The following is a 25070-nucleotide window of genomic DNA, read 5'->3' as shown; positions in this document are numbered from 1 at the left end:
AGGGTTTCCTGAGTGTCTACAGACGGCCTGGAGCTGGAGACTGTTGACACAGGTAGGGGAGAGAACGGCGAGGACAGTAGTGCTCCCGGGGGGCTGGAGGGAGGGTGCGGCTCTGTGCAGGTTGGTCGGGAGGAGGCTGGGGATGCAGCCGGGTCTGTCCTGAAAGGATGGGGATGTGGGTGACCGATGGGGCCACGAAGGTCTAGGGAATGAGGGTGGGAGGAAAGCACAGACCAAGCATGAGCAAAATGGAAGCGAGAGCATCTGGGGACACGAATAAGCCAGTCAACTGATGGGGCTGAAGCATCTGCACTGTGCGAGGAAAGGACGGACCAGAGGTGGGGTTAAAGGAACTGGCTAGAGCGGAGCTGGGGAAGCCTGGCACGCTGCTCGAGAGCACTTGGGCTTTATCTTGACGGCAGTGAAAGAAGCCACCGCAGCACTGGCCTTGGGAGAATCTACTGCACATGGTCAGAAATGTCTGGAGGTGATCAGGCCAGTCATGTGCTGAAGATTAATATTTCTTTGCATTTTAGCTGAAAAGGTAATACTACTAAAATCTCAGCTCTGACCATTTCACCAATTCTTCTTACAGCCCAGCCTCCACCTTCTATGTAGTCATAATAGCTCCAGCATCTAAACAACCTTCAAAACCTTTTGTTAATAGAATCGCTATTGCTGCAGCAAGTGTCAAGCTACCCGTCTGTCTGTCTGTCTGTGATTCATTTTAGAGGAGTGCACGTGACTACCAGTGCTTGTGTTGGAGACATGCCCCTGCCATCCCGTTGTTTTCACTATCTTTACTATCCGTTGGTCTTTACTATCTGTTGTTTTTCCAAATGACTTGCCTTTTCCTTAGGATTTTGCTACTTCCTTGAAAAAAGGAGCTGCATATTCTCTGACCCTCCTTCTATGCTTCCACTACTTTTAATGAGGCAAATCAGTGGCTACTGCTTTGTGCTCAATAAATGCTAGGCCTGAACCAGATGCCTAACACGAAGGAGGTAATATTAATCTTATATGTGTGTGTTGAAAAAGACAGAGAGGTTAAGTAGCTTGCTCAAAGTCACACAGCAAGTAGAAGAGCAAGAATTTGAATTTAACTCAGGTTAGTCTACATGTAAATAAACACCTTCTAGAACATGAGTTGGAAAACTACAGTCCACGAGGCAAATCCTGCCGTAGCCTGTTTTCATAAATGAAGTTTTATTAGAACACAGCTATGCTCATTGGTTTACTTACTGTGTATGGCTGCTTTCATGCTACAATGGTCAAGTTGAACAACTGTAGCAGAGATCTTACAGCCGGCAGAGCCTAAAATACTATCTGGCCCTTTACAGAAAAGGTTTGCTGACTCCTGTTCTATAAGGAAAAGGTCCCTGAGGCCAAAAATATACACACAATCTGTGATTGTTTTGTTTCACATGGCTGTTTTTTCCCAAAATTGCCTAACAATTGTATTTAGGTATAACTTATAGTGGGACTTGGAAAGCAAATATTGGGCTCCGACTGCTTTTTATTTTTAGACAAACTGTCCAAGTCCAGCCAACATTTCTTTGAGCTTTTCCTACCTGCAGGTGTCACATTCGGCCAAGGTGGTGTCTGTCACCAAGAGACATAATCTATCTGAGGATACAGGTGTGTTCACCGCCTACCTTCACAAAGAGCAGACTGAGAGAAGGGCCGCAAGGAAGAGATGAAGAAACCACAATGGAGTCACAAAGTAAGAGGGTGTTTTCTGCTTTAAAGGTCCAAGAGGTTAGAGAACACCTTCAGGAGGACCCGAGCTTGAACCAGGCCTCGAAGCAAGTTTTACTGAGTGAAGTGCAGAGAGGGACCCTGCAAAGGCACAGACACGTGGAGGGTGGGAGTGAGAAGAATCAGTGGTGGGGCTGGAGAGTGATGAGCTGGGGTGGAGGCTGCAGGCAGGTTACGAGTACCGCACACGCTTCCTATGTGCATCCACACCTATGTGCTCTTGTGTGTAAGGACGTGGGTAAATGTGAACTCATTTACAGTAAAGCAAAGGGATCGAGGACCTGCAAGACTCCACCAACAGAAAGAAGAATTCATACGATACGTTTAGTTTGTCAATAAAAGGTAATTAAACTTTAAAGAATACTGCATTATAAAGCATCAATAAACGATATGCATACTTGTGAAAATGTTTACCGCAGCATTATTTATAAGAGGAAAAATACTGGAAACAACCTAAATACCTGTCAATAGGGGAATGAGTTGAATAAGTTCATCCACACTAAGGAATATGATATAGTTATTAAAAATAGTGCATTGAATCCACTTGTGTTGATATGGCAAATTATTCATGACAGGTTGTCAAATAAATAAGACATATTTTAAAGCTAATATCTTTTATCGTCAGACTTTCTTTGAGCCAACAATTAATGTTTTCACATGGCTTTCCATAAGGAAGAAGGCAAATTTGTTTTTCCTTTGTGGGTAGACTTAGTTGCTTAGGTCTTTATAAGTTTTCCATATAAAAATAAAAGTCCAAGACCAGAGTATTTTTCTTCTGGTCATAAATGCTGACTTATTTACAGGTGCCTTGTTCAAAACTCCATTATAAACTTGGGATAAAATATGTGTGTATGTTATTAAAGCCTCAGTGTTGAATGTCTGGGTGCTTTAAAGGTTTGCTCCTGTGTTAAACTTTCAGGAACACAGCATCCTTCCTCCGTGTTCAACAGGGTTATATTATAAGCTGTTCAGAGTGACACAAGCTAACCTTCAAAGAAACATTAACAAAAAATGAATGTAATTAAAATTAAAAAAGTGACAGCCATAAAAAGAAATTGAGTTATTTGTAGTGAGGTGGATGGACCTAGAATCTGTCATACAGAGTGAAGTAAGCCAGAAAGAGAAAAACAAATACTGTATGCTAACACATATATATGGAATCTAAAAAAAAAATGGCTCTGAAGAACACAGGGTCAGGACAGGAATAAAGACACAGACGTAGAGAATGGACTTGAGGACGTGGGGAGGGGGAAGGGTAAGCTGGGACGAAATGAGAGAGTGGCATGGACATATATACACTACCAAATGTAAAATAGATAGCTAGTGGGAAGCAGCTGCATAGCACAGGGAGATCAGCTCCGTGCTTTGTGACCACCTAGAGGGGCGGTATAGGGAGGGTGGGAGGGAGACACGAAAGGGAGGGGATATGGGGATATACGTACGCAAATAGCTGATTCACTTCGTTATACAGCAGAAACTAACACAACATTGTAGAGCAATTATATTCCAATAAAGAAGTTAAAAAAGAGTGAATGTGTATCTGCATATCTGTATGTATACGTAAACAGAAAAAGCGTAGAAAAGAACATGAAAATCTATTCACACAAGTAACCTCAGGATGCAGCATTAGAGCTAAGGAGTGGAGAGTGAGAAACTATTATTCTTAAAAACTTCTATATTACCTGAATTATTGCAGTGGGAATTTTATCATATTTTTATAAGACTACAAGTTATGCTGTTTGATAGGAAAACACCTGAGTATTAATAATGTTTTTAACTTTTATTTTTTCTTACTAATCTGTATTTTCTAATTTTCCTATAATATACAAGCATTGCTTTAGTTATAAGAAAAAACTGACATTAAATGTCACAACTTTACTATTTACAATAAATAGGAAATAATTATTTTAAAGCCAGATGAAGTATGTGTATGAGAAAAAATGCCCGCTGTTGCTTAGGCAACAAAGTTTTGTTTTTCTGGGGATTGGGAACACCAATATTTCCTTGACGGAAGAAACCACGGACACTTTAGCACACACTGTTCTCAGCATTTAATTACTAAGGGCCTGAGCCAAGGCAGGATTCCAGAAATCCAGAGATCCACAATAAATCATAAAATGCTTCATGAAAATCAGTAAAGAAGGATATTTTTAAAGATCTTTCTAAGGCATACATTGGTTATTTTATCACATTTTAGCAAGACTATAAATTCGTTTAGAAACACAAGACTACAGTGAAGGTGCCAGAGGCACAGAGGCAAGTGGAATCCAGGAGGCCAGGTCCTTTCATCGCATCACAGCTTCTGTCTACACCCCTGAGCTGATCTTGACAGGCTGGTTTCGGTTTCAATTTGCAAAACAGTCAACAGAACCTTTTAACTTGTCTTAATGGCCTGGATCTGCCTAGGGCCTCCAGGAATTTAAGGTGGGTAACTGCTGAGACCAAGGTCCCCTTTCACTCCTCGCCAGTTACCACAGTCTGTGAGTCTCTCTTCCATTTGGTTTACCTTTGTTTTCCCTCCTCCGTCCCCTCTCCCTGAAAATACGCTCCCCACGGGGATGGGAGTCTTTGTTCCCCACCTGATCCCTGGCCCCTAAGGCACCCCTGGGCCACAGCAGACGCTCCGCGCGTACCCGCTGGATGAAGAAACATCAGTGCTGTGAGTGAACTAGCTCAGCGCCTGGGCTGCAGGACGAGCCGTCCTGCCTGAGTTCGGATCCTCATCCCGCCACTTACCAGCATGGGTTTTCGTACCACTAAGTGAAAGCTTAATAAGAACAAGGATTTTGGTCTGTTTTCTTAACTGCTGTATCACTGGAATTTGGGACAGTGCCTTTCTAAGGGTTTGTTCAATGGATAAATGATGAATAAATGAATGGCTATGGTCCAGATCCTGAATTCAGGGACGTACGTGCTGTTCGGGTACTTATATCACCATAAACCAGCTCTGTTCTGACCTCACTCTGGGGGAGGAGGAGGGATGGGATGGCGAGCAGAGCAATGACCTGGGGTCAGAGGGCTCGGGGCTGCCACTCATGACAGTGTCAATAAGGGACTAAATGCTTGACTTTCACATCCTTATTTCTCTGTTGTAGAAGGTGGACGAGATAACCTTCTGAGTCCTTTCCCACTGTAAAGCTCCAGGATCGTCACACTTGGCTAGAGGTCCCTCAGAGTCCAGCTGGAAGTATGGAGTGGGAGGGGGCTGTCCAGACGGCCGGGGGCTTCCTGTCCAACCACAGTCCTCCACAGACCCTGAGGACCCTGGGTGTCTCGGTGTTTTGATCACTGCTCACTTGATTAAGGGGTTTACTTTAGTTCCGAATAAATAAACAAAGGGCTAAATTTCTATGTTTGGTGCAAAGATGTGAGCTACAGACACAGCTAGAACCAGTCCAACTGCAAGACTTTAAGGTCAACAAGTTTTATAAAAATGGAAGAAAGATATGGAATTATTATTTCAATAGTTTCTACTATGTTCCAGGCCCAGTCATACATCTATATCTGTCTGCATCTATACACCTCTGTTCAAAAACCTAAGCCTCGGATATTGTATTCACTTTACAGGTAAAGACATTGAGACTGTTATGGGAAAACAAATGTATGTATGTACCTGAATCAGTCAACTACGATTCACTAAGAACTATAATGCGAACAGTGGTAAAGGAAAAATGCAAGCATAATAAAAACTGCTTCTCACTCCTTAGCAGCCTCCAATCTTTTTGAGAAAATAAGGCACGTGTGCAAAACAAGTATCAAAAAGGCTCAAGGAGACACAGAGCGTGGAGCAGACCCAAAGCACAAGGAAGGGGCCTCGCTCTCATCCGATCCACACCCCAGGGCCCAGTGGAGTCCTGGCACCGCGCGAGTCTCAACAACTCTTTGATTTGTCAAGTACCGGCTAAGTGTCAGGCATTGAACTAGACGTGAAAAATACACAGATGTGTAAAACACCATCTCTAAGGTCAAGAAGCTCACACGGGCTGAACTGCTGTGGAAAGTTTCAAGACAGAGATGCACCTTGGAGAAGAGAACACGCAGCAGGAGTAAAGGAGGCAGGAAGAATGGGAACAAAGGCACCCGCGCAGGAGGAAGAACACGATTGCGGATGGTGACAGGGCGTGAGTGGGGGCCCAGAGGCTTGGCCTCCGAAAGCAGAGAATTTACATGGGAAGGAGCAAGATCAAAGGCTGATGGACTCAAGGAAACCTCTTTTAAGGACTTGGAAGGTTCATATACGAAACAACCAGCTAATACTGGTTAAATTCTGAGGACGGCCCTCATAGAAGGTAATCTGAGTCGTGCAAACAAACTAGTTGGCTCAGAGCTGGGCACTTTATTACAAGGATCATTAAGGAAGTACTCCACTGCCTGCCATCCTCTGTGATTACCATAATTTTTCCCTGCCATTTTTATTGTCAATATAGGCCTTTGGGAAGTACGTAAAATTTATAACATGGCAGGCATTAGGAAAAACAAAGTGAGCTTTATTAGGCATTTTCTTAGGTTTTCTTAATAGCCGTGATTGAATATGACAGCTCTTTTAACTAATGGTCCTGCCGACTGTGTAAGTTAGAGGCAGAAGTTGTTATTAAAGAATACCCAGGTGGATGGGAAGGGGGCCTGGAAAAAATGTCCTACACTGGCCCGGGGAAGCCAGCTAACATAATATAGGGTGTGTGGGGGGACAGCTGCATTTCAAGTAATTTTCTTATGATGAAACTGTCTAATGAGTATAATTTTATTCCCTTGTTGCAGATCGAAGCCTTTAGTACCTATTACAAAGAAACGTGTTCAGGTGGAAGTCTTGCATTATATAGTATACATAAGAATAAACAGTCTGGGGCAAACATGGTTGAGATTCTTCCCCTTGAGTAGTTCTGTTTTCACAAAATAAGAAATAAATGCCTCACAAGATAACCCTGAGAATCCTGAAGAGCAGTAGAAAGTCTAAATATAAACCCAGCCAGGCATTCTCAGAGCCTCCAACTGCCATTCTTTTGCCAGCCTGATGCCATTGAAAGCACGTATAGGATTTAGGGTCGGGTAGTTCTGGACTCAGACCCCACCTTTTCTACTAATTATCTGTGTGGTCCTGCACACTTTGCCTAACCTCTCTGAAACTTCAGGTGCCTACATTATAAAACCAGAGTCAGAATACTTTCCACGCACAGAGTTGTTGTGAGGATTAAATAAAATTCACAAGACCATGTATATGAATTGTTCAGCATGATGCTTTGCAGCACAAGCTAAGTGTGTGGTATCAGTATTAGTATTATTGTCGATAAATCTCTTGTTACTATTATCAGTTTACTGAACTAGAATATGCTGGATTTAACCAGAAGACTTATGTCCTGGATTAGCTACTAGTAAGAACCTCTACTTCTTCATCAATAAGTGACAATACTATATATACAACATATACAATATAACGACAATAATGTCTGTTTTGCCTAAATCACAAGATTATGGGAAACTTTAAAGGTAATGTATCTGAAAACTATAAACTGTCAAACAAATTAAGGTATCCACCCTAGAGTATGTTCCCAGATGAAAGACGCCCAAGTGTTAAGGTCATTTGCCTCCGTTTAATGCACCATGAATATAGTACTAATCACTCTACTAGCACCAAAAAAGGGAATATATTTACAGCATAACAGTTTTTGTTTGTTTGTTTGTTTGTTTTTGGGGTTTTTTTTGCCGTACGCGGGCCTCTCACTGCTGTGGCCTCTCCCGTTGCGGAGCACAGGCTCCGGATGCGCAGGCTCAGCGGCCATGGCTCATGGGCCCAGCCGCTCTGCGGCACGTGGGATCTTCCCGGACCGGGGCACGAAACCATGTCCCCTGTATCAGCAGGCGGACTCTCAACCACTGCGCCACCAGGAAGCCCACAGCCTAACAGTTTTTCAGTAATGGCGACCTATTGTGAATCTGACTCTTTAAACTTATATTAACATGCAATCGTACTACTATGAAGATGAATCCTATAAACATTTAGTAGTATATAATGCACTCGAATTCATAACTTGACCCCCTACTAAGAAAACGTGAACATAAATAGACTGTTTCCACTACTAAATCACGGAGACTTAAAATTTACTAATAATAACTCCCTCTCCAAAGATTAACATGAGAACAAACATGCTTTTTAAAACTAAACACAAAACTGGGATGCAGTTAAGGAAAATACAAAATTCCCTAAACTTTTGGGCAGCATCTAATTGATTTTGGAAGAAGGTCAAGAGATAATTTTATATTTTGCACTGGAATTGCAAGAAGTCTGGAGATACTAAGATGACAGTGTTGCTTGTATAAGAAGTTAGAGCAGGCCTGTCCAGGGCTTGGTGACCATGGATGCGCTGGACGCCAGAGGAAATTAAAACCCTGATTTTCACTAATTTCACCCTCTTGTCTATCCTTGGACATGTGCCAACCACAAATTATTTTTCCTCAGCATGCAGAAGAGGAGAGATGGGATTTAAACATTCTCCTCCACCTGTACATGGTATCTTGTGATTTTAAGAGCAAAGGTTTGGGTTAGAGGAGAGGCAGCCTCAGGAGATGACCACAAATAAACTGTGAAAAGAGTTGAAATAAATTTTAGCTGCTCCGTCATTAGCCTACATATTCTTCCATGTCGATTTCCTTGTTCTCTTTTTTTCCTTGAGCTGGAATTCTGGACCGTGAACAGGAGGTCATGGGGATGGAAGCAGGTCAAAGTGAGCACTACTGCCAAGACCACTTGACCCGAACATCGTTTTGTCGTGATGACTGGTTTAAACAAAAAGAGGACGGGGATTGGAGTGCAAGAATGGCTTTGGTCTTGGGATGTGAAAGACAAAAAAGGCTTAACAATTCGAGACGTGGACCGTGAGACTCCCCCTCTTCCGCGCAGCCGCTCACACAGCTCTGTGCATTCGTGAAACAGGATCTGATGGAAGAGGATCATGTGTAATTTTTTTGTTTGGTTATCAACTAACATTCTCTGCTTTTTCTATCTGTAGTAATTATGCTTATTTGACACATTTCAGTGCAAAAACCCTTCAACGGTAAAGCACACAACAATGTATTGAAAGGCGAGTTAGGGACGGGAGAGCCATACACCCGTGCTGAGGAGAAAGGCCGGGCTCACCTCCGAGAGTACACGATGGAATCATTGTTTTATAAAGCAGTTCAAAGAGCTGTTTATTCTCTCTGACTTTTGACATTGAGGATGAATGTCTAAAATGTTTACAAGAGAGGCTGAGTTTTTATTTGGGGGGAAGAAAGATAACAGAACAAAAAGAGTAACAGCAAATGGATGCACTGGTCTCTGGACTAAACAAGCACTGTTCCTTGGAAAACAGTTTAAAAAAAAAAAGAAAAAACTCCCTCAACTAGGAAATGGAAAAGCTGTTCGAGCTCTCAGCCACTTGAAGTTGTAAACGGTGTGGGTGTGAAAAGCAGTAATGAAAAACTAGACCCCGTACAGCTCCGGCAAGAGGAGTGGGTGTACAGCAAAGGAGAAAACGCAGGACAACATGCTGCAGAGGGGCTGCGCGGTACCCGGAGGAAGAGGATGGGGCGCGCGCTGCGGAGGGTAACGGGCGGCCCCGTGCACAGCGACCACGCTCAAAACCAGCTGCTTAACAAAAATGCAACGTCACCTAGATACTCTATAAAAAGAACAAAATGCACAGTCCAGGATGTAAACTCCACGTGAGAAGTGTGTCCTAGGAGCCAAACACTCCCAGTGAACAGACCTTGGCAGTAAAGGAGCATCCACGCTGGGACTGAAGGGTGAAAGGGCAGAAAGGGGTTCCTGGAAAGTCTGTCCCCGCGGAGAGGCGCGCTCCTTCCTCTCCCACGTGCTGAACGGGAAGGGCAGGGCTGGGTGAGGGTTGGGGTGGGGGTCGGGGGCGGGTGATGGTGGTCTGGAGAACCAGCAGCCCCTCCCGTAGCAGCTCCTCCAAAGCTCAACCTTGAACGCCAGCACCTTCTGCCTGCAGCGGGGCCTGAAAAACACCCACTTAGCACCTCTGCCGAGCCTTTCATGGCTCCATCTCTGTCTGGTCTCCAGTTGTTTACTTGTAATTAGATTCTCCTGTGTTTATAATTCCCAGCATGGAGGATGAAACTTTTATCTTAAAATGTTATTTATTTACTCATTTAGGTTAAAAAAGAGCAAATAAGGTTGCATCTGTAGCTTCTTAGAAAATGATTATAAGTAAATAAAAATTGAGAACTGATCCTTAAAGTCATAAGTTTACACTTAGGAACAAAAGGATGATGTGCCATCGATAAATCAAAACAGCAACTATTCAGAGCAAGGAAACGTATCTGAGGGACTTTTGGATTAAAGATGACAAGTACCAGGTGAGCGAGGGGATCCTGATGGGACCAAGAGGATGCGAACACTGGGCCACATGCCCAAGAGATGCCACCTGTGAGATGACTCCAGAGATACAGGGAGTCTTACAGAATTTACACGTGAGATTTGCTTTCTGTTGCCTACGTATAATATCTACACTTAGAGGTAAATTCAAGTTTTCGAGGATGAAGTAAGAAAAAATATTTTTAAAATAAATGTCAAGGCTTAGATGAATTCTATGAGCCAGTGAACACAATAATATATAGAAGAAAGATTTTGAAGAAACACAAGAAACTATTATTACCAACACACTTGTTCTTTTCTGTTCTACACACTTTACTCTCTGGTTCACATTTTCAGAAGTTCCTTACCTGGACTGGCTGTTCACCTTTTCATGTTTTCCATTAAAGTTCAAACTACAGAGGTTTTTCGATTTTAAATGTGCAGAGTCTGAGTACACATTTGCCTGTGTTTGTTCTCGCAGACGATCGTGAAGCGTTGCCTCCTTTTTCAAGTTCATGTCCGAATACGGGCAGCCAAAGGCACTGGTTTGTATAAAAATGAGAGCACAGGCGTCAGTTTAGGGTGATACATCAGGGCTGTACTGTCATTGGAACAGACGTACATCCAATATTGAAAAGCTGAATAGAGACATTCTCCTTTCACTGGACACACTCAGGTTAAGTTTCTTTTCATATTGCCCTTTGCGAAGATCTCAGGCGCCAGACCATAGATACCGGCCAGCAGACATTACAGGTACAGTCATCAGCAATACGGTTTTCACAATCTAAAAAACTTAAAAATCTAAGGGACTTCCCTGGTGGTCCAGTGGTTAAGACTCCATGCTGCCAACGCAGAGGGCTCGGGTTCGATCCCTGGTCGGGGAACTAAGATCCCATATGCCGTGAGGCCAAAAAAGAAAAAAACCAAAAAACTTAAAAATCTAAGAATCACCTAAAGATGTACATCCAATGGAGCAACAAAAATGTCATGTAAACACCTAACTCAGTTTGTATCCGCCAATATTCAAGCCCTAATTTGACTACCTGTATCACAAAATACTATGGGGTAACTAAACATCTTTACCAGTATCAGAGAATATCATGCTTTTACTTCTTATCATTCATGTATCCAGAAATATTGTATCTGGATGACTGCTTCATCCTCCTGAAACCAGCTAGGAAGTTTTGTGTTTGAACGTGAAGGGCCAGTTGTGGGTGAAAGAGGAGAGACCACAGTCAAGGCTGAATCCTGACTCCAGGATGTGTTAGGAGGCTGACAGCAGGCTCAGGGCAGAGGCTCTGGCCCCTGCCACAGGTGATCGGTTGTCTCCGGTAGATTTCTGTGCCCACGTTCCTGTCCCCAGAGGCCCCCAATCTCTGTGCTGCCGGGAACGAGGCAGATGCTGTCAGGGGCTGACCAGGCAGGACGGTGCCCCGCCCACAACCCTGAGGGAGCTGGTCCACTGAGCTCCAGTTCCCCTCCAGTGAAATGGGAAAATCAGATCCAGCTCCTACGGGCTGTTGTGACCATGAGGAATCTCTCTCTCTCTCTCTCTCTCTCTCTCTCTCTCTCTCTCTCTCTCACACACACACACACACACACACACTAGTGGTAGCTGCTCTCAATACGACAGTGCTGTCATCCTTTACATTTGGGGAGCACAGACTCAGATGCATCAGTATCTTGGCAGTTGGCTCTCTTTTTAGGAATTCACTTCCTGTTTACTATAAATCTGCTGGTATACGGTGCATAATAAATCCTTTCTGATACGTGAAAGTTTGCTTTTGCTATTTTAAAGTCATGATAAAATCAGGGAGCAATGCAGTTTCCCTCTGTTTTACAGTAGATTGAGTTTTCCAGGGAGCACTTATACACAGTCTAACCTCAGAGGACTTTAGTACCACCCTGTATCTAGAATGGGCCTTCTGGACTTTGGGATGGGGTGGTTCTGATAACACCAGCCTTGCCCAACATGCCAGGGTGGACCTGTACTTTGCCAGACAGGGGCGCCCCTGTGGATGCATGTTCTGTAATTAATATTAATTGGCACTATTTCTTAGTTTATTCCGTTTTTGATTCAACAGCCCACTAACTGAGCATGTGCTACATGCTAAGCACTTTGGAGAATATAAATCTAGTGAAGAAGCTTGGATATGTACCAATAAATACAATTTATAATAAGAACAAAAGCTACCCCTATTGAGTGTTTACATGGACCCATTGCAATACAAGGTGTTTTACATATATTATCTCTAATATTTAGTACTAAATACCCAAAGATGGAATTGACATATTTTTTTCTAGGTTAGAAAACAGGCTCACATAGGATAAGCAATTTCCCAAAGTTACCTGGCACCTTCTTGGGAAACCCCAAAATCAATCACTTAATTATTAGCATCAATCACGTGGGCAGAAGTGGGAAAACATTTTTAGCACCATCAAAAAAAAAGGAATGTAATTTTTGTGCAAAGTGTAGCCAAGGCAAGCATTCACAGGGAAAACAGTACAGGGTTTGCCACGGTTAATGTCTAGAGGAAAATAAGTCAGCCCATGCTGGGTCCTGGGTGAGAAGTTTAGAGGTGATAAAGCAGTTTCCAGCAGGACCAATTGGTTTAGGCTGCAGCATATGAGATTTAAGGGAGATTTTTAGAAAGAACTTTCCACAGATGAAAATTGAAAGGCATTAGCCTAACCTAAGGGAGATGGGGAAATGTTTATTTTAAGCACAGCTGAGTTTTCATGAAGACACTATCACTCAGAAGCTTTGTTATCCATCGAATACATACTCCCAATTTGAGATTTTTTAATGATCATTATCGTCATGAATTTTCTAAATTTCATGTAATTGCCCCACATGACTGGTACTGCATGACACTCATGCTGTCTCGTCCTCAGGCTTATCTATCCAGGATTGTAGAAGCTACCATTCATCCTCTTGCTCAGTACTTGCTTAAGTTGAGAGAAACTGTGTTTCCCTCAATCTTCATTCATTAATCAATCTTTTTACTCATTTAAACATTTATTTATTTCCTAATCCCATTCTAGCTCTTCTTTGTCTCTCGGCTGCTCAGGCATGCAAAACTAAATGCAATGCCTCGGAGCATCAGTAGAATGGAATATGTCTCGATGGTGGGAGGTGACGCATATGAGAAAGTATCTCAGGATTATACAGATCAGAAAAAAGCATGAAGTTTAAAAGAATATAGTGGGTTGGCTAAAAAGTTCGTTCCAGTTTTTCCGTAACATCCAAAACAAACTTTTTGGCCCACCCCATATTAAATGACAAAAACATATTTTGCAGAAGATGCTGGTGGAGAATCTGAAAGAGGATAATGATGGGAGACAAAGGAAGGTACGAAAGGAACAGGATGAGGGGGCTTTCGGTTGCATTGTCTGCACCATTTTCAACCTGGGCTCTGCTGTGAACAAGCTTCTGGATTGCAACACTGTGCTTACTTGCGTTCAATGCAGAGAAATATTTATGTTAAAGAGATGACATCCCAAATGGCAGCCTGCACTCCTGCACATGTAGACCCTTACACATGCATGTGTGCACGTGTGTGTGTGTGTGTATGTGCGTGTTTGGAAGAACATACGTGACTGCGTAAATCTGTACACATAGGAAAAATCTGACTGAAGTGGTTGTCCTAGGTGTGATACAGCTACTTAACGCTTACTTTTGATTTAGCCAAATACTGGGGGAAAAGGTTCTGAAGATACAGTCCTTTTAGAAAATTGCTGACATAAGCTGAAATTTCTCTGACTTAAGGCTCTGTTGGTCAAGGTAAAATGATAGCTTCTGACGGATAGGTAAGTGGCATATTCAAATTTAAGCTCATAACGGACCAAGATAAGGAGGCATGAAAACTGCAGGCCAGGAGGGAAGGTCTGAGAGGGCGTCCTGGGGGAGGCGGGGTTCTTCTGATGGAGCAGACCAGCTCCCCATCCCTCCTTAATTCAACATGTGTTTGCTGTGGGCAGGAAAAGAAGGAAGAGATAGCAGGAACTATACAGTTTTTAAAAGTCAGAGACAGTAGGATATTGGGAATTTTATACAGTTCAACCAAATAATTTATAAAATATGTCAGGCCCAAGTTCATCAGCAAGACAGATGAATAGAGGGTAAATGCTAAATAAGCAAAAAACTGCTAGGCAGCTGCAGACAAACTTTAAAAGAGATTTTTGGAGAGAGCTAAAAACTGAGATCCTAGTAGCCCTCTTGATAAATAGAAGGAAACATTAAAATGGCTGACATTAAAAATACTAGTTTTGTTTTTCAGAATATTTAAGTAGAATTTTTAACATCTGAGGAGAAACAGAAAAATAAAACTGTATCAGTATATATTTTTTTCCTTAAAAACTGTCGTGCACTCCTCTTAGGAGCAGCGTCCTTGGCTGCTCCCCTGCTGGTTGTAATGGGGCAGGGGGCGGGGAGGGGGTGCTGGGGCTGCCGGCACTGAATCACGGCAGGTGGTGTCACGCCCGGGAGGGTCCTCAGCCTCTGAATTCTCCTTCCTTCCGCAGCGGGGCACCTGATTCCACAGGTCGGTGCAGTTTCCTCATATTCTCAGGACGGGTCCTGACCCGACGGACAGAGGCCCTACGCTCCTCCTTGGCTCTTGCCGGGCCACCTCTCATTAGGAGGCCCTCTCCCTCCTCATCCCAACCTAGGCAGCCAGGCCCCCCGCTTCCCCGATACCAGCTGGCAGTCGCCTATGTGCTTCTCCCCCTGAATTATTCTCTCCTACTGTGCTTTACCCACTGGCTGGGATCCCACCTTCATCTTGGATTCTTCCTGTGCAGCTCCATTTCCAAGAGTCTAGATAGCACCTGCTGATTCCCAAACCTCTTGGACTCCACGTTCTGGTCATCCAACCATATGATCATCTTGTATCTACAATGTTTTCATCTTCTCATACCCAAGCAGCAAGTGTGGTTCCTGCTTGTCTCCGACTACCTTGTTTTGCTGGAAATAATGGGCCATGATCTGTCAAATCCTGGGAGATGGACAGTCTGGACCATGAGGTTATAACTAAGCTGTCACCACACACCTAACTGGTAGCTTCCCAACCCCTGTGCAGCTACACCGTCAGGGTGGCCGGAGGGGCCTCAGGCACCAGGGTCCTTCCAGCCAGAGCAGCCTCCTCCAGACTCTGAATTCCCTCCCTTCCCAAGTACTGATTAGCATTTTCTCTCTGTGACATGACGTTATAAGGGTAGGGAGGCATTACAAATTTAAGCAAAATGGCAAAGATGAAAGAGCCCCTTGGGTGCTGCACTTCAAAACATAAATAAAATCACAGAGGTCAGCAATATTTCAGGAAGAGTGTCAGGTTGTTGACAACATTTTTGCTGATCCACAAAAGCGAAGTCATTCGAAAAAGGCAAGTAGCTCCCAGGAGGAGCCCTGATCTAGGAATATGCCCTCACGTAGCCCAGGAATTAGGGATGTAGTTAAACTGTAAAGAGTTCTCTAATGCAACTAAGCCACCCCTCCGGGAAGCCCACTGCCTTTTGTATTTTAGTCTCAATTATTTTATTATCCAGTTATATTCTTTTCTTTCTAAGACCTAGATAAGACAACATATCTGAGCTGGGAGGTTACATGCTAAAGTCTCTTCGCTGAGGTTCAAAACATAAGAATTTACTTGTTGGAGTGAGTGGGGGCCTCGTATTGGGAAGCGCTCCCGGAAGAGACTGTCTGAGGGGTTGGCCTCCCACAGCAAAGGCGGCAGGAAAGTCCTGGATGCTGCCCCTGCCAGAGGGTAAGGGGCTGAGACTCTCAGAAAAGGGGGTCAGCCAGGAAACGGGAGGGAGCAAGGTAAGTAAATGCTGCCTGCCTTGCAGCCTGGCCTTGGGCCCTGATGACACCAAGATCCCCATCCCGCTGGCAGGTCCTACATCCTACCTGTCGCGTTAAGAGCAGCACCCGCCTCCCACTCACGATGTTACCAGGTGAACAGAAGACCATTTGTCCCCACTGCCATTTAACTTTAATATGTGGGTAGCTTAAACTTACATAGTATGTTAAAGGAATATCTTTTATTTTTAAGGAAATATTGATTTCTTGGCCAATGGTATTGAAAGGCATGATAAACACTGAAATGCAGGTTACTGAAATTATAGAATATCTGTAATACTTTCTATGGAAACTTTTAAAAGCTAACATACGACTTAAACTGTTACCGATTTTACTTCTATGAGGATTGTGAGCAAGTATAAATGAGATATATATATATATATATATACAGAGAGAGACAGAGAGAGAGAGAGAGACCAGGGATATAGACCAGGAAGGTTCCAAGAATACGTTATAATATCTACTGAGGATATAACACAATTCCTATTACATCGTTCTCAAATACAGAGATGAGCAAAACCCAACTGGTATATGTAAGATTCTAAGGTCTGAGTCAATTCTCTTCAAATTCCTGAGGCTTTAAAATGTGTTTACCTGACCCCCTCTCCCCAAAAAAGGAAAAAGTGAGTTTACCCAAGATATATTAAAGTGAGTTTACCCAAGATATATCACAGGTAAACTTTCTAACTTTTGTCCATAAAATAGCTGATATTGTCACTTAATTGTCATTAAAAATACTAGAAAATTTAATGCACACAGTAAGAAAAATGTATGAATATTAAGAACAAAAGTTTCATAAGTAGAGTTAAAAGAAGTCTACATCTATGTAACTCAGACTTCAAAGAGTTGGATGAAACAAGTTTGACTCTAAAAATACTTTTCTGATTGACATATACACACTACTATATATAAAATAGATAACTAATAAGGACCTACTATATAGCACAGGGAACTCTACTCAATACTCTGTAATGACTTATATGGGAAAAGAATCTAAAAAAGAATGAATATATGTATATGTATAATGGATTCACTTTGCTGTACACCTGAAACTAACACAACATTGTAAATCAACTATGCTCCAATAAAAATTTAAAATAAAAAATAAATAAATACAAATACTTTTCTCTGGAGTAATTCAGCCTGTAAAATCATCCTACATATTATAAACTTGTTAACATGGCCAACTAGGAAGTTAGAAGAGAATTACTACTCAAGGTAAGCATTGAAAAGCACAGATATAAGAACTAGAAAACTGTATTAAAGCTACTAGTACCAGAGGCTTGTTTTTCATTTCCTCATCTATAAAATGGTGACAGTACAGGGATTTTTGTGAAAACTAAATGAGACAATCTAGGCAAGGTCCTTGTAGAGTGACTGGCACAAATTAAATGCTCATGAGTTTTTAATCTTAAAAAAGTCATTCTGATACAAAATATAATACTAATGATCCCTTTTATTTGTGGTTATTATATTTTTCATTCTAAAATTTCCATTTATCTATTTCTCGCTCTACTTCTGTTAATATTTGCTTTATAAATTCAGGTTCTCTAATGGCGACTCCATATATATTTACAATTGTTATATCTTCTTGATAAATTGACTTTATCATTACATGATGACCTTTGTCTCTCACAACAGTTTTGGACTGAAAGTCTATTTTATCTGACATAAGTACACCTCTGCTCTCTTTTGATAACCATTTTCATGGAATATCTTCTTCCATCCCTCCACTTTCAGCCTGTGTCCTTAAAGCTGAAGTGAGTCTCTTGTAGGCAGCATATATTTGGAACCTGTTTTATTATCTATTCAGTCACTCTATGTCTTTTGATTGGATAATTTAATCCATTTACATTTAAAGTAATTATTGATAGGGAAGGACTTATTAATGCCTTGTTAATTGTTTTCTGAAGGTTTTATATTTTCTTTGCTCCTTTCTTCCTCTCTTGTTGTCTTCCTTTGCAATTTGACGATTTCTCTTTTCCTCCCTGTGGTACGCTTTGATTACTTTATCTTTTTGTATCTACTACAGGTTTTTTCTTTGTGATTACCATGAGGCTTACATAAAATATCTTAAAGTTATAGCAGCCTATTTTAAGCAGATAACAACTTAACTTCCATTGCATATAAAAACTATACTTTTACTTCTCCTCTCACTTTTCATGTTACTGATGTCACAATCTACATCTTTTTATATTGTGTATCCATAACAAGTTTCTGTAGCTATATTTATTGTTCACATCAGCGTGAACTGAATAAACCTGGGCTATCTTGTGCCTAAGCAGCATATCAGTTTCTAAAGAAATAAGTCATAAAACTGTTCAAGCATAAAACTTACAAAATAAAGACTGAATATCTCAGTCATCACAGGACTTGCTCTCAATTTCTCATCCTCCTATCTTAATCAATGTCCCCCAGGTCAGCCCACGTGGGCTCCCCTCTTTCCAGTCTCCCTATTTAGCTACCCCAGATTGAATCTTTCATCCTAGGAGCGCCTCTGTCCTTACAGAAAAAAACACCTGCCCCTTTTTGCTTCCTGGCATCTCTACTCATCATCCAGATGAAACAACAAAGGCCCAACTGCAGAGGTGGAGAACCAGCCCCCTCCTGGAGAGGACTTGGCCCCCATCACAACCTAGCCTACTGGGATCCTGATATGGTATTTGGAATATTCACAGATTTTAAACTGCTAAAGACTAGAGTACATCCCAAGGTTATGAACCCTGTTGATGTATACAGAAATAGATAAAAATTAAATGCAATCTACACTTATTTTTGTTTCATTAGAGATATGAGCTTAGTCATTTCATTAATGTCAGTTCTAATACCAAAAAGTCAGATCCAACATATGACATTTACTTGGTATGCATTAGGAGATACCCTTTGATTGTGTGCAAAAATGTTACCTGAACTGTTCTGTTGTAGTTAATATTTTCAGTAAACTACACAGGGAAGGAAACATGCATCAAGAGTGAAGGTTAAAGTGTGTGTGTCTGTCTCTTTCCTCTAAAGTACTTTAGTGTACTGTTACTAGAAACTTCCAAGGTATAAACTATTCTCAAGGAATATGATCGTATACTAAATTGCACACTAATGGCCTTTAAAATTTTATGCTGTAACCAGCTTAATGTACTAAGTAACTTGTATAATCTATACATGGAGATCTGATAGACAGAATCTACAGTTTAAAATTTCTAACAGAATATTATCAACATAGTTAACATTAAGCAGTAAATTAAATAGTAAAGTGATGAATATGCTACATTATTAATCCAATCAAAACAATTTCAAGTGGTAAGTGTATGTTTCCATTATTATGATGAGTGTTTCCGTTACTATCAGTTGTTTTTACCCTTTTAATTTTAATATTTTGGTTAAGTGGTATGAATATGTCAATATTATTTTTTATAGCGTAAACTGTCAAATGCATTTTAAATTGGAATATTCTGGTTTGAAATACATTTAATTTCTGCAAAGGTCTTAAAAGTGTTTTTTCTCTTTTTATAAATACGCATTGTTTTAAAGCAAAATTTCTCTTAGAAGTGAAAGTCTTTTTCAGGACAGTTGTCTGAGGAGCACCTGGAGAACAGTTCAACTCAAAAATGCTCCAAGCATAATTTTTAAAAATTATCCATAGGGCTTCCCTGGTGGCGCAGCGGTTGAGAGTCCGCCTGCCGATGCAGGGGACACGGGTTCGTGCCCCGGTCCGGGAGGATCCCACATGCCGCGGAGCGGCTGGGCCCGTGAGCTATGGCTGCTGAGCCTGTGTGTCCGGAGCCTGTGCTCCGCAACGGGAGAAGCCACAACAGTGAGAGGCCCGCGTACCACAAAAAAAAAAAAAAAAAAATTATCCATAAGTTAAAGGTATATATTTTGGCTATGGATCATAATGAAATAATCCCATCTTTTGGATGGCTTTAAATTCAATTTAAGTGAAATTGTAAAAGTTATTTGGGTATGCATGAGGGTATGTTTACATATGTGTATATTTACATATACCCACACGCATCTAACCCTCATGTTAAATGCTAATATTGACTCAGTGTCAACAGGGCATTCACATGTTGTCTTGAGATGTTCTCCAGTCACAACTCAGTCAACTTGACAAACCTATGAGCTAAGTTTAGGAGTGTAGTCTGTGTGATGGAAAAGGAAAACCAAAGTAGCCCACATCAGAGAACAAAGCATCCTTCGACCTAAGTCCTCCAAACTCTAACAGATACAAGAGGATTTGCCAGAGTCTGGCTGCCCCTCCCTCCCCTGTAAGCGATGCATTAGAGAGTCTTTTGGAGAATTACTGAGCATACATTCTGGATCGCTATTTTAAGAGGTGACCTTTTATCATTCCACAGTCTGCAAATAAAACCTCTTCTGTAGGTTCAAATACTTATAGGCAGGCTCCATATTGAATATATTGTCAATTCTCTTCCCCCTAAATTAGTTAACACACCAAAGGCAAACGTCTACTGTAATTTAATGTGTCTAAAGCAATACCATCCTAATTAGAAATAAGAACAAACATTAGGAATCTCACTAAATCTTGAAGGGAGCTGTCTAAAAACTTGTGTTTTTTAATTTAAATAAACAACATTGAGATATTAAAGGTTGGGGGCATCCATGTAACCGCGGATAAAGATGAACACTTATTTCTTTCAAGAAAATATGATTCAATACTACTTTTTCTGCCATAAGCTATTCTGAAATATGGTCTGAGTAATTTGTTTCAACTATTAGTTATTGGGAATCAACATGTAGAATATTTTACATAAGATGACCAGACTAATCTAGACTAGATACATAGATTTTTTATTTCTACTAAATTTAGGCAGTAAAATTATTTAAAAATTTAAAGAGAGAATACCATCAAAACACAACTTGATTAGTCTAATATTCATAATAATATCTAAAACAGACTATAGTTCTACAGTTTTTACTCTGTGCTATACCCTGATGTAAGCTCTCTTTATATGTTAACTCTTTCAAGCCTCACAATATACCGTAAAATAGGTACTATTATTACCTGCATTTTATAGATGAAGAAACTGAGGCACAGAGAGGTGAAGTAAGTCATGCAAGGCCACAGAGCTAGGAAGTTGTAGAGATGGGGTTGAAACCCAGGCAGCCTCAATCCAGATCTAGGCTTTGAAATACTATGCCAAACCGCCTCTGGGATTAGACTTTTCTTTCTTAATTTATTTAGTGCTGTGTTGGGTCTTTGTTGCTGCACGCGGCCTTTCTCTAGTTGCGGTGAGCGGGGACTACTCTTCGTTGAGGTGCGCGGGCTTCTCATTGCAGTGGCTTCTCTTGTTGCGGAGCATGGGCTCTAAGTGTGCAGGCTCAGTAGTTGTGGTGCACGAGCTTAGCTCCCCCGCGGCATGTGGGATCTTCCTGGACCAGGGCTCGAACCTGTGTCTCCTGCATTGGCAGGTGGATTCTTAACCACTGCACCACCAGGGAAGTCCCTAGACTTTTCTTTGAGTACATTAAACACAAATAAAAATGATGGAATACCTGACATCACCTTGTACGTGGTAGGTGCTTTGCCAAATGGATATTGATGATGTTAATAAATTTATATAACATCTTTGGCACTGCTGATTATACAAAAAAAAAAGTAGGGAAATTAGAACACTTTGAAAGAACTTAAGCTGTTTAGGTTTTTTTTTTTTTCAATTTCATTCCAAAATTTACTGAGTTGCTGCAAGAATAGAACATGTGGCAAGAAAGGAATTCTTTAGAAACAAAGACACGTTCTCTGCATGGAATAAAATGTAACGTGAAGAACTGACCATCTGGATAATTTTTTATTGGGACAAGCTGTAATTTATAAAATCATGAGAAAGGAGAAGAAAATAGAGAAGAGACAGGCTTGATTTTCTGCCAGAAAAAGATTTTGAATTCCACCCTAGCGTGTTTTTAAATGAGAATTTAAATATTCATACCCACATACACACAAACATTCCATCTACACACAGCCAAATAAAACATTCCACCTAACCCGGCTACACAGGAGTCCAAGCAGCCCCGTGTGAGTGAAGGCCGGGGGTACGAGGCAGAGCTGTGGCCGCTTCATTCCATCCATGAACACTGACCGGACGCCACTGCGTGCACAGCTCTGTACTAGCCGTTACAGGACCCAGAGTACTGTAAAGCGCCTACCCCAAGGGACTTTGACCCGAGGGTCAAAAACAAATGAATTAAAAATCTAAATCGCAAAAGCAGTGGATATTATATTGTGGTTTGTTGTTATTATGCATGGTACATGTTTAATACTGATATAACCATAACAATAGGAATATATACTTCTTAAACGTTTAATATGTATCCAGGCATGATAAGTGCGTATCACATTATATGCATTATTTCATTAAATAAATAAAATCTGGGGAGGGAACGTTTTCATAAAATTGTTTTTGCTCTTGCTGCTGTTGTTTATTAATTTAGGACCGAGGAGGGCACAGGGGCAGGTTCTTGAAATAGGACTGGCCTCCATCAGTCCCAAGCGTGGAGACAGAGATGCACGATCCCGGGAGGAGACCAACTGGGCTGGGAAGCAGAGGTGTGGAGACACTTCCTCACCATATGGGGGCCCCAAGAGTTTCAACTGCCTGGAGATGTGGGAGGTTCTTGAACTGGAAAAGAAAGGTCAAAGGTCGGGAAGGTTATCCTGGCAGCTCTGGCCGAGAGAGGGCCAGCCTCAGGGATCAGGGGGTGAGGGGGGCGGGATGTGGACAGCAAGCAGGAAGAGCTGGTTCTGACTCATATTGTAGAAAAATAGCCAGTGGGGCTCGGAGACTTATTTAATCTGGGAGTCAGACACTGAAACATAAATGTCTTGAGTGTGATGGTACAGGTGGGGCTAAGATAATGTCCTCTGTTGCTAACCTTTTAAACCGCAGGACTGAGGGATCCTTCTGGACTCCTTCTGCAGGTGAGCAGGGACAGACAGCCTCTCAGAGTGAGAAGGCCAGCACACACCGGGACTTCGGGGGTCTTCTGCTTTGAGCTGGAGGCCTTGGCCCTCCCGCGTTGCCCCCAGCGAAGCCAGGCACCGGAGGAGCAGTCCGAGGGGTCCATAGCCTCTAGCTGCAGCAGGCTGGGGACAGATTTCCTAACAGCCTTATGGCGGTGTGAGCACGTGTGACTTCCTGCTGAAGAGCACCCTTCACACAAGAGAGACACGGCTGGTGAGGCCGGGGGAGAGGAGGGGAGGGGGCCAGGCAGGAGGTGGGGCTCCGGCATGGCCCTGAGGGTAGACAGTATTTGAAAAGGCCGAAAAATGTTCTTTTGTCTTTAATTTTGTTAATTACCATCTTTTAAAAACTTGCTCGTACAAACATACATAGTTTCAATAGAAATGTTCCAGTTGTATGTGTGTGTTGGCAAATCTGTCTAGGTAAGCTGGCATTTTAAGCTCTGTATATGCATTAGTTTTGCAATCTAAGAAAGCTGGAACTAGGTCCAGTTTGCAATAGCATAGATTATTCAGGCCCTTAAACCACTCAGTGTGATTCTGTAGAACCGGATCTCAGAGCTAGAGGCACTGACTGGCAGCCCGTTCTGAGAACCGAGTGAAGCAGAGTCAGTCTCGGGGCAGGTGGGCTGTTCCCGGACTCAGACGCGGAGCAGGGCTGTGCTGGTCACTTCCCTTCCCTCCCCGGAGCTTTCTGGGGAGGCATCTCCACTCCCAGCCTCCTCCTGTGCTTGGGTATTGAAGCTTCCAAGGGACTGGGAGTCTGTGCAGATGCGTGTTTTTGGGAGAGTTGAAGGCAGAGATGTTCCAGAGGAAGGAAACTAGTGCAGGTAACTCAGGGTTTCTTCTGAGTCTAAAATATGAACCCTTCTCAGTGGTATCATACATTGGCTTCTCCCTGATAAAGACTCGGTTTCTTTTTCGACCAGTCGTGGGCCACTTTTTAAAGCAGCACTTGACAGGAAAGATGAAAGGATGAAATCAACCCATGACTTTACCCTCGAGGTGGTTGTTCTTTGGAAGTTTCTTTGAAACTTCAGGTTCTAGATGTTCACTTTGTTGGATTTTTTAAAATTGTTTAAATCTCTATTGACTCATTAAGTTTTACTTTTGACAGTGTGTCAGACTTCAATTTCTACTCCATGCTTTCTATCCATATGCAAGGTTTACTTATCTATTTAGACCATGAAAATTACTAGGAATTTTACTACCTTAGGACCTGAACAAGGTTTGACTTGTCCTTATTTTAGATTGTAAACTATATACTGAAGTTTATGTTCTTAGAAAAATTATCATATATAATTGACAAATGATAAACCTTCTAGTACAGAATGTTAGTAGATGTTTTCCCATTGCAAACCATCAATAGTTTTCTCTATTTCCTTCTGGTTTTATTGTTTATACCATGTCTGTGGGCATGACTGATGCAAGTGTGTCCATGCACAGTGGACAGTGTGGTCACTGTCACCAGCACTGTCACGGAGCTCGCATTTTGCTGTCTGGGATGACCTGTCTCCTGCCAGCCTCACTCTCTGAGATGTGCTCTCTCCCCTGCAGGTCCTTTCTGAGGGATTAATAAATAGTATTTCAGAGCCTGTTTGGAGTCGAAATCCTTTTGAGAATCTGCTGAACATCGTAGATTCTCTAGCTGACAGATGCACATGTGCAGATACAAACAAATGTGGCCCATACTTTCACTAACTTCACAGCCCCCAGAGGCTGCCGTGAGTCCAGAAAATGCCTGGGCCAGTCTGAGTCTCAACATACAGAGAGTCGCCAACAGATCCAGTTCTCCTGACCGTCTCAGTTTCTTTAGAAATGGCAGCGGTTTGCATTACTTTTTCATACCTTCCTGTGGTCTCTTTCTAATATTTTCTTTTTCCACTGAAGCAAAGAGAAGAAAAGCAGAGGGCCACCGTGCCTTCTTGGTACCCCACGGGCGCCACTGCTAACAGAATTTACATCCAGAACCAGTTTGCAAACTCAGTGTGACAGAGGGGTGACCCTCTTAGGCGTTGGGCTGCAGAGCCGAGATGTGTCCTAAGGTGAATTTTTTTTTTTTTTTTTTTTGCGGTACGCGGGCCTCTCCCTGTTGTGGCCTCTCCCATTGCGGAGCACAGGCTCCG

At 42.1% G+C, this 25070-nt stretch overlaps 1 protein-coding gene across 1 annotated transcript in view; it reads right to left on the bottom strand.

The window, feature by feature from the left end:
- L3MBTL4 (L3MBTL histone methyl-lysine binding protein 4) overlaps nucleotides 1-25070 on the bottom strand; it is a gene marked incomplete at its 3' end in the record, with an annotated part of 382269 nt that overhangs the window by 137822 nt on the left and 219377 nt on the right. Inside the window, 1 exon segment of the mRNA XM_081252127.1 lies at nucleotides 10480-10653. Within this exon segment, the coding sequence (XP_081108253.1) occupies nucleotides 10480-10653 (174 nt within the window).

The sequence above is a fragment of the Mesoplodon bidens genome (genome assembly GCF_964165515.1).
Source record: "Mesoplodon bidens genome assembly, chromosome: 13".
Lineage (NCBI taxonomy): Eukaryota > Metazoa > Chordata > Mammalia > Artiodactyla > Ziphiidae > Mesoplodon > Mesoplodon bidens.
The sequence above is the reverse complement of the archived record's forward strand: the minus strand, read 5'-3'. Positions and strand labels throughout refer to the sequence as shown.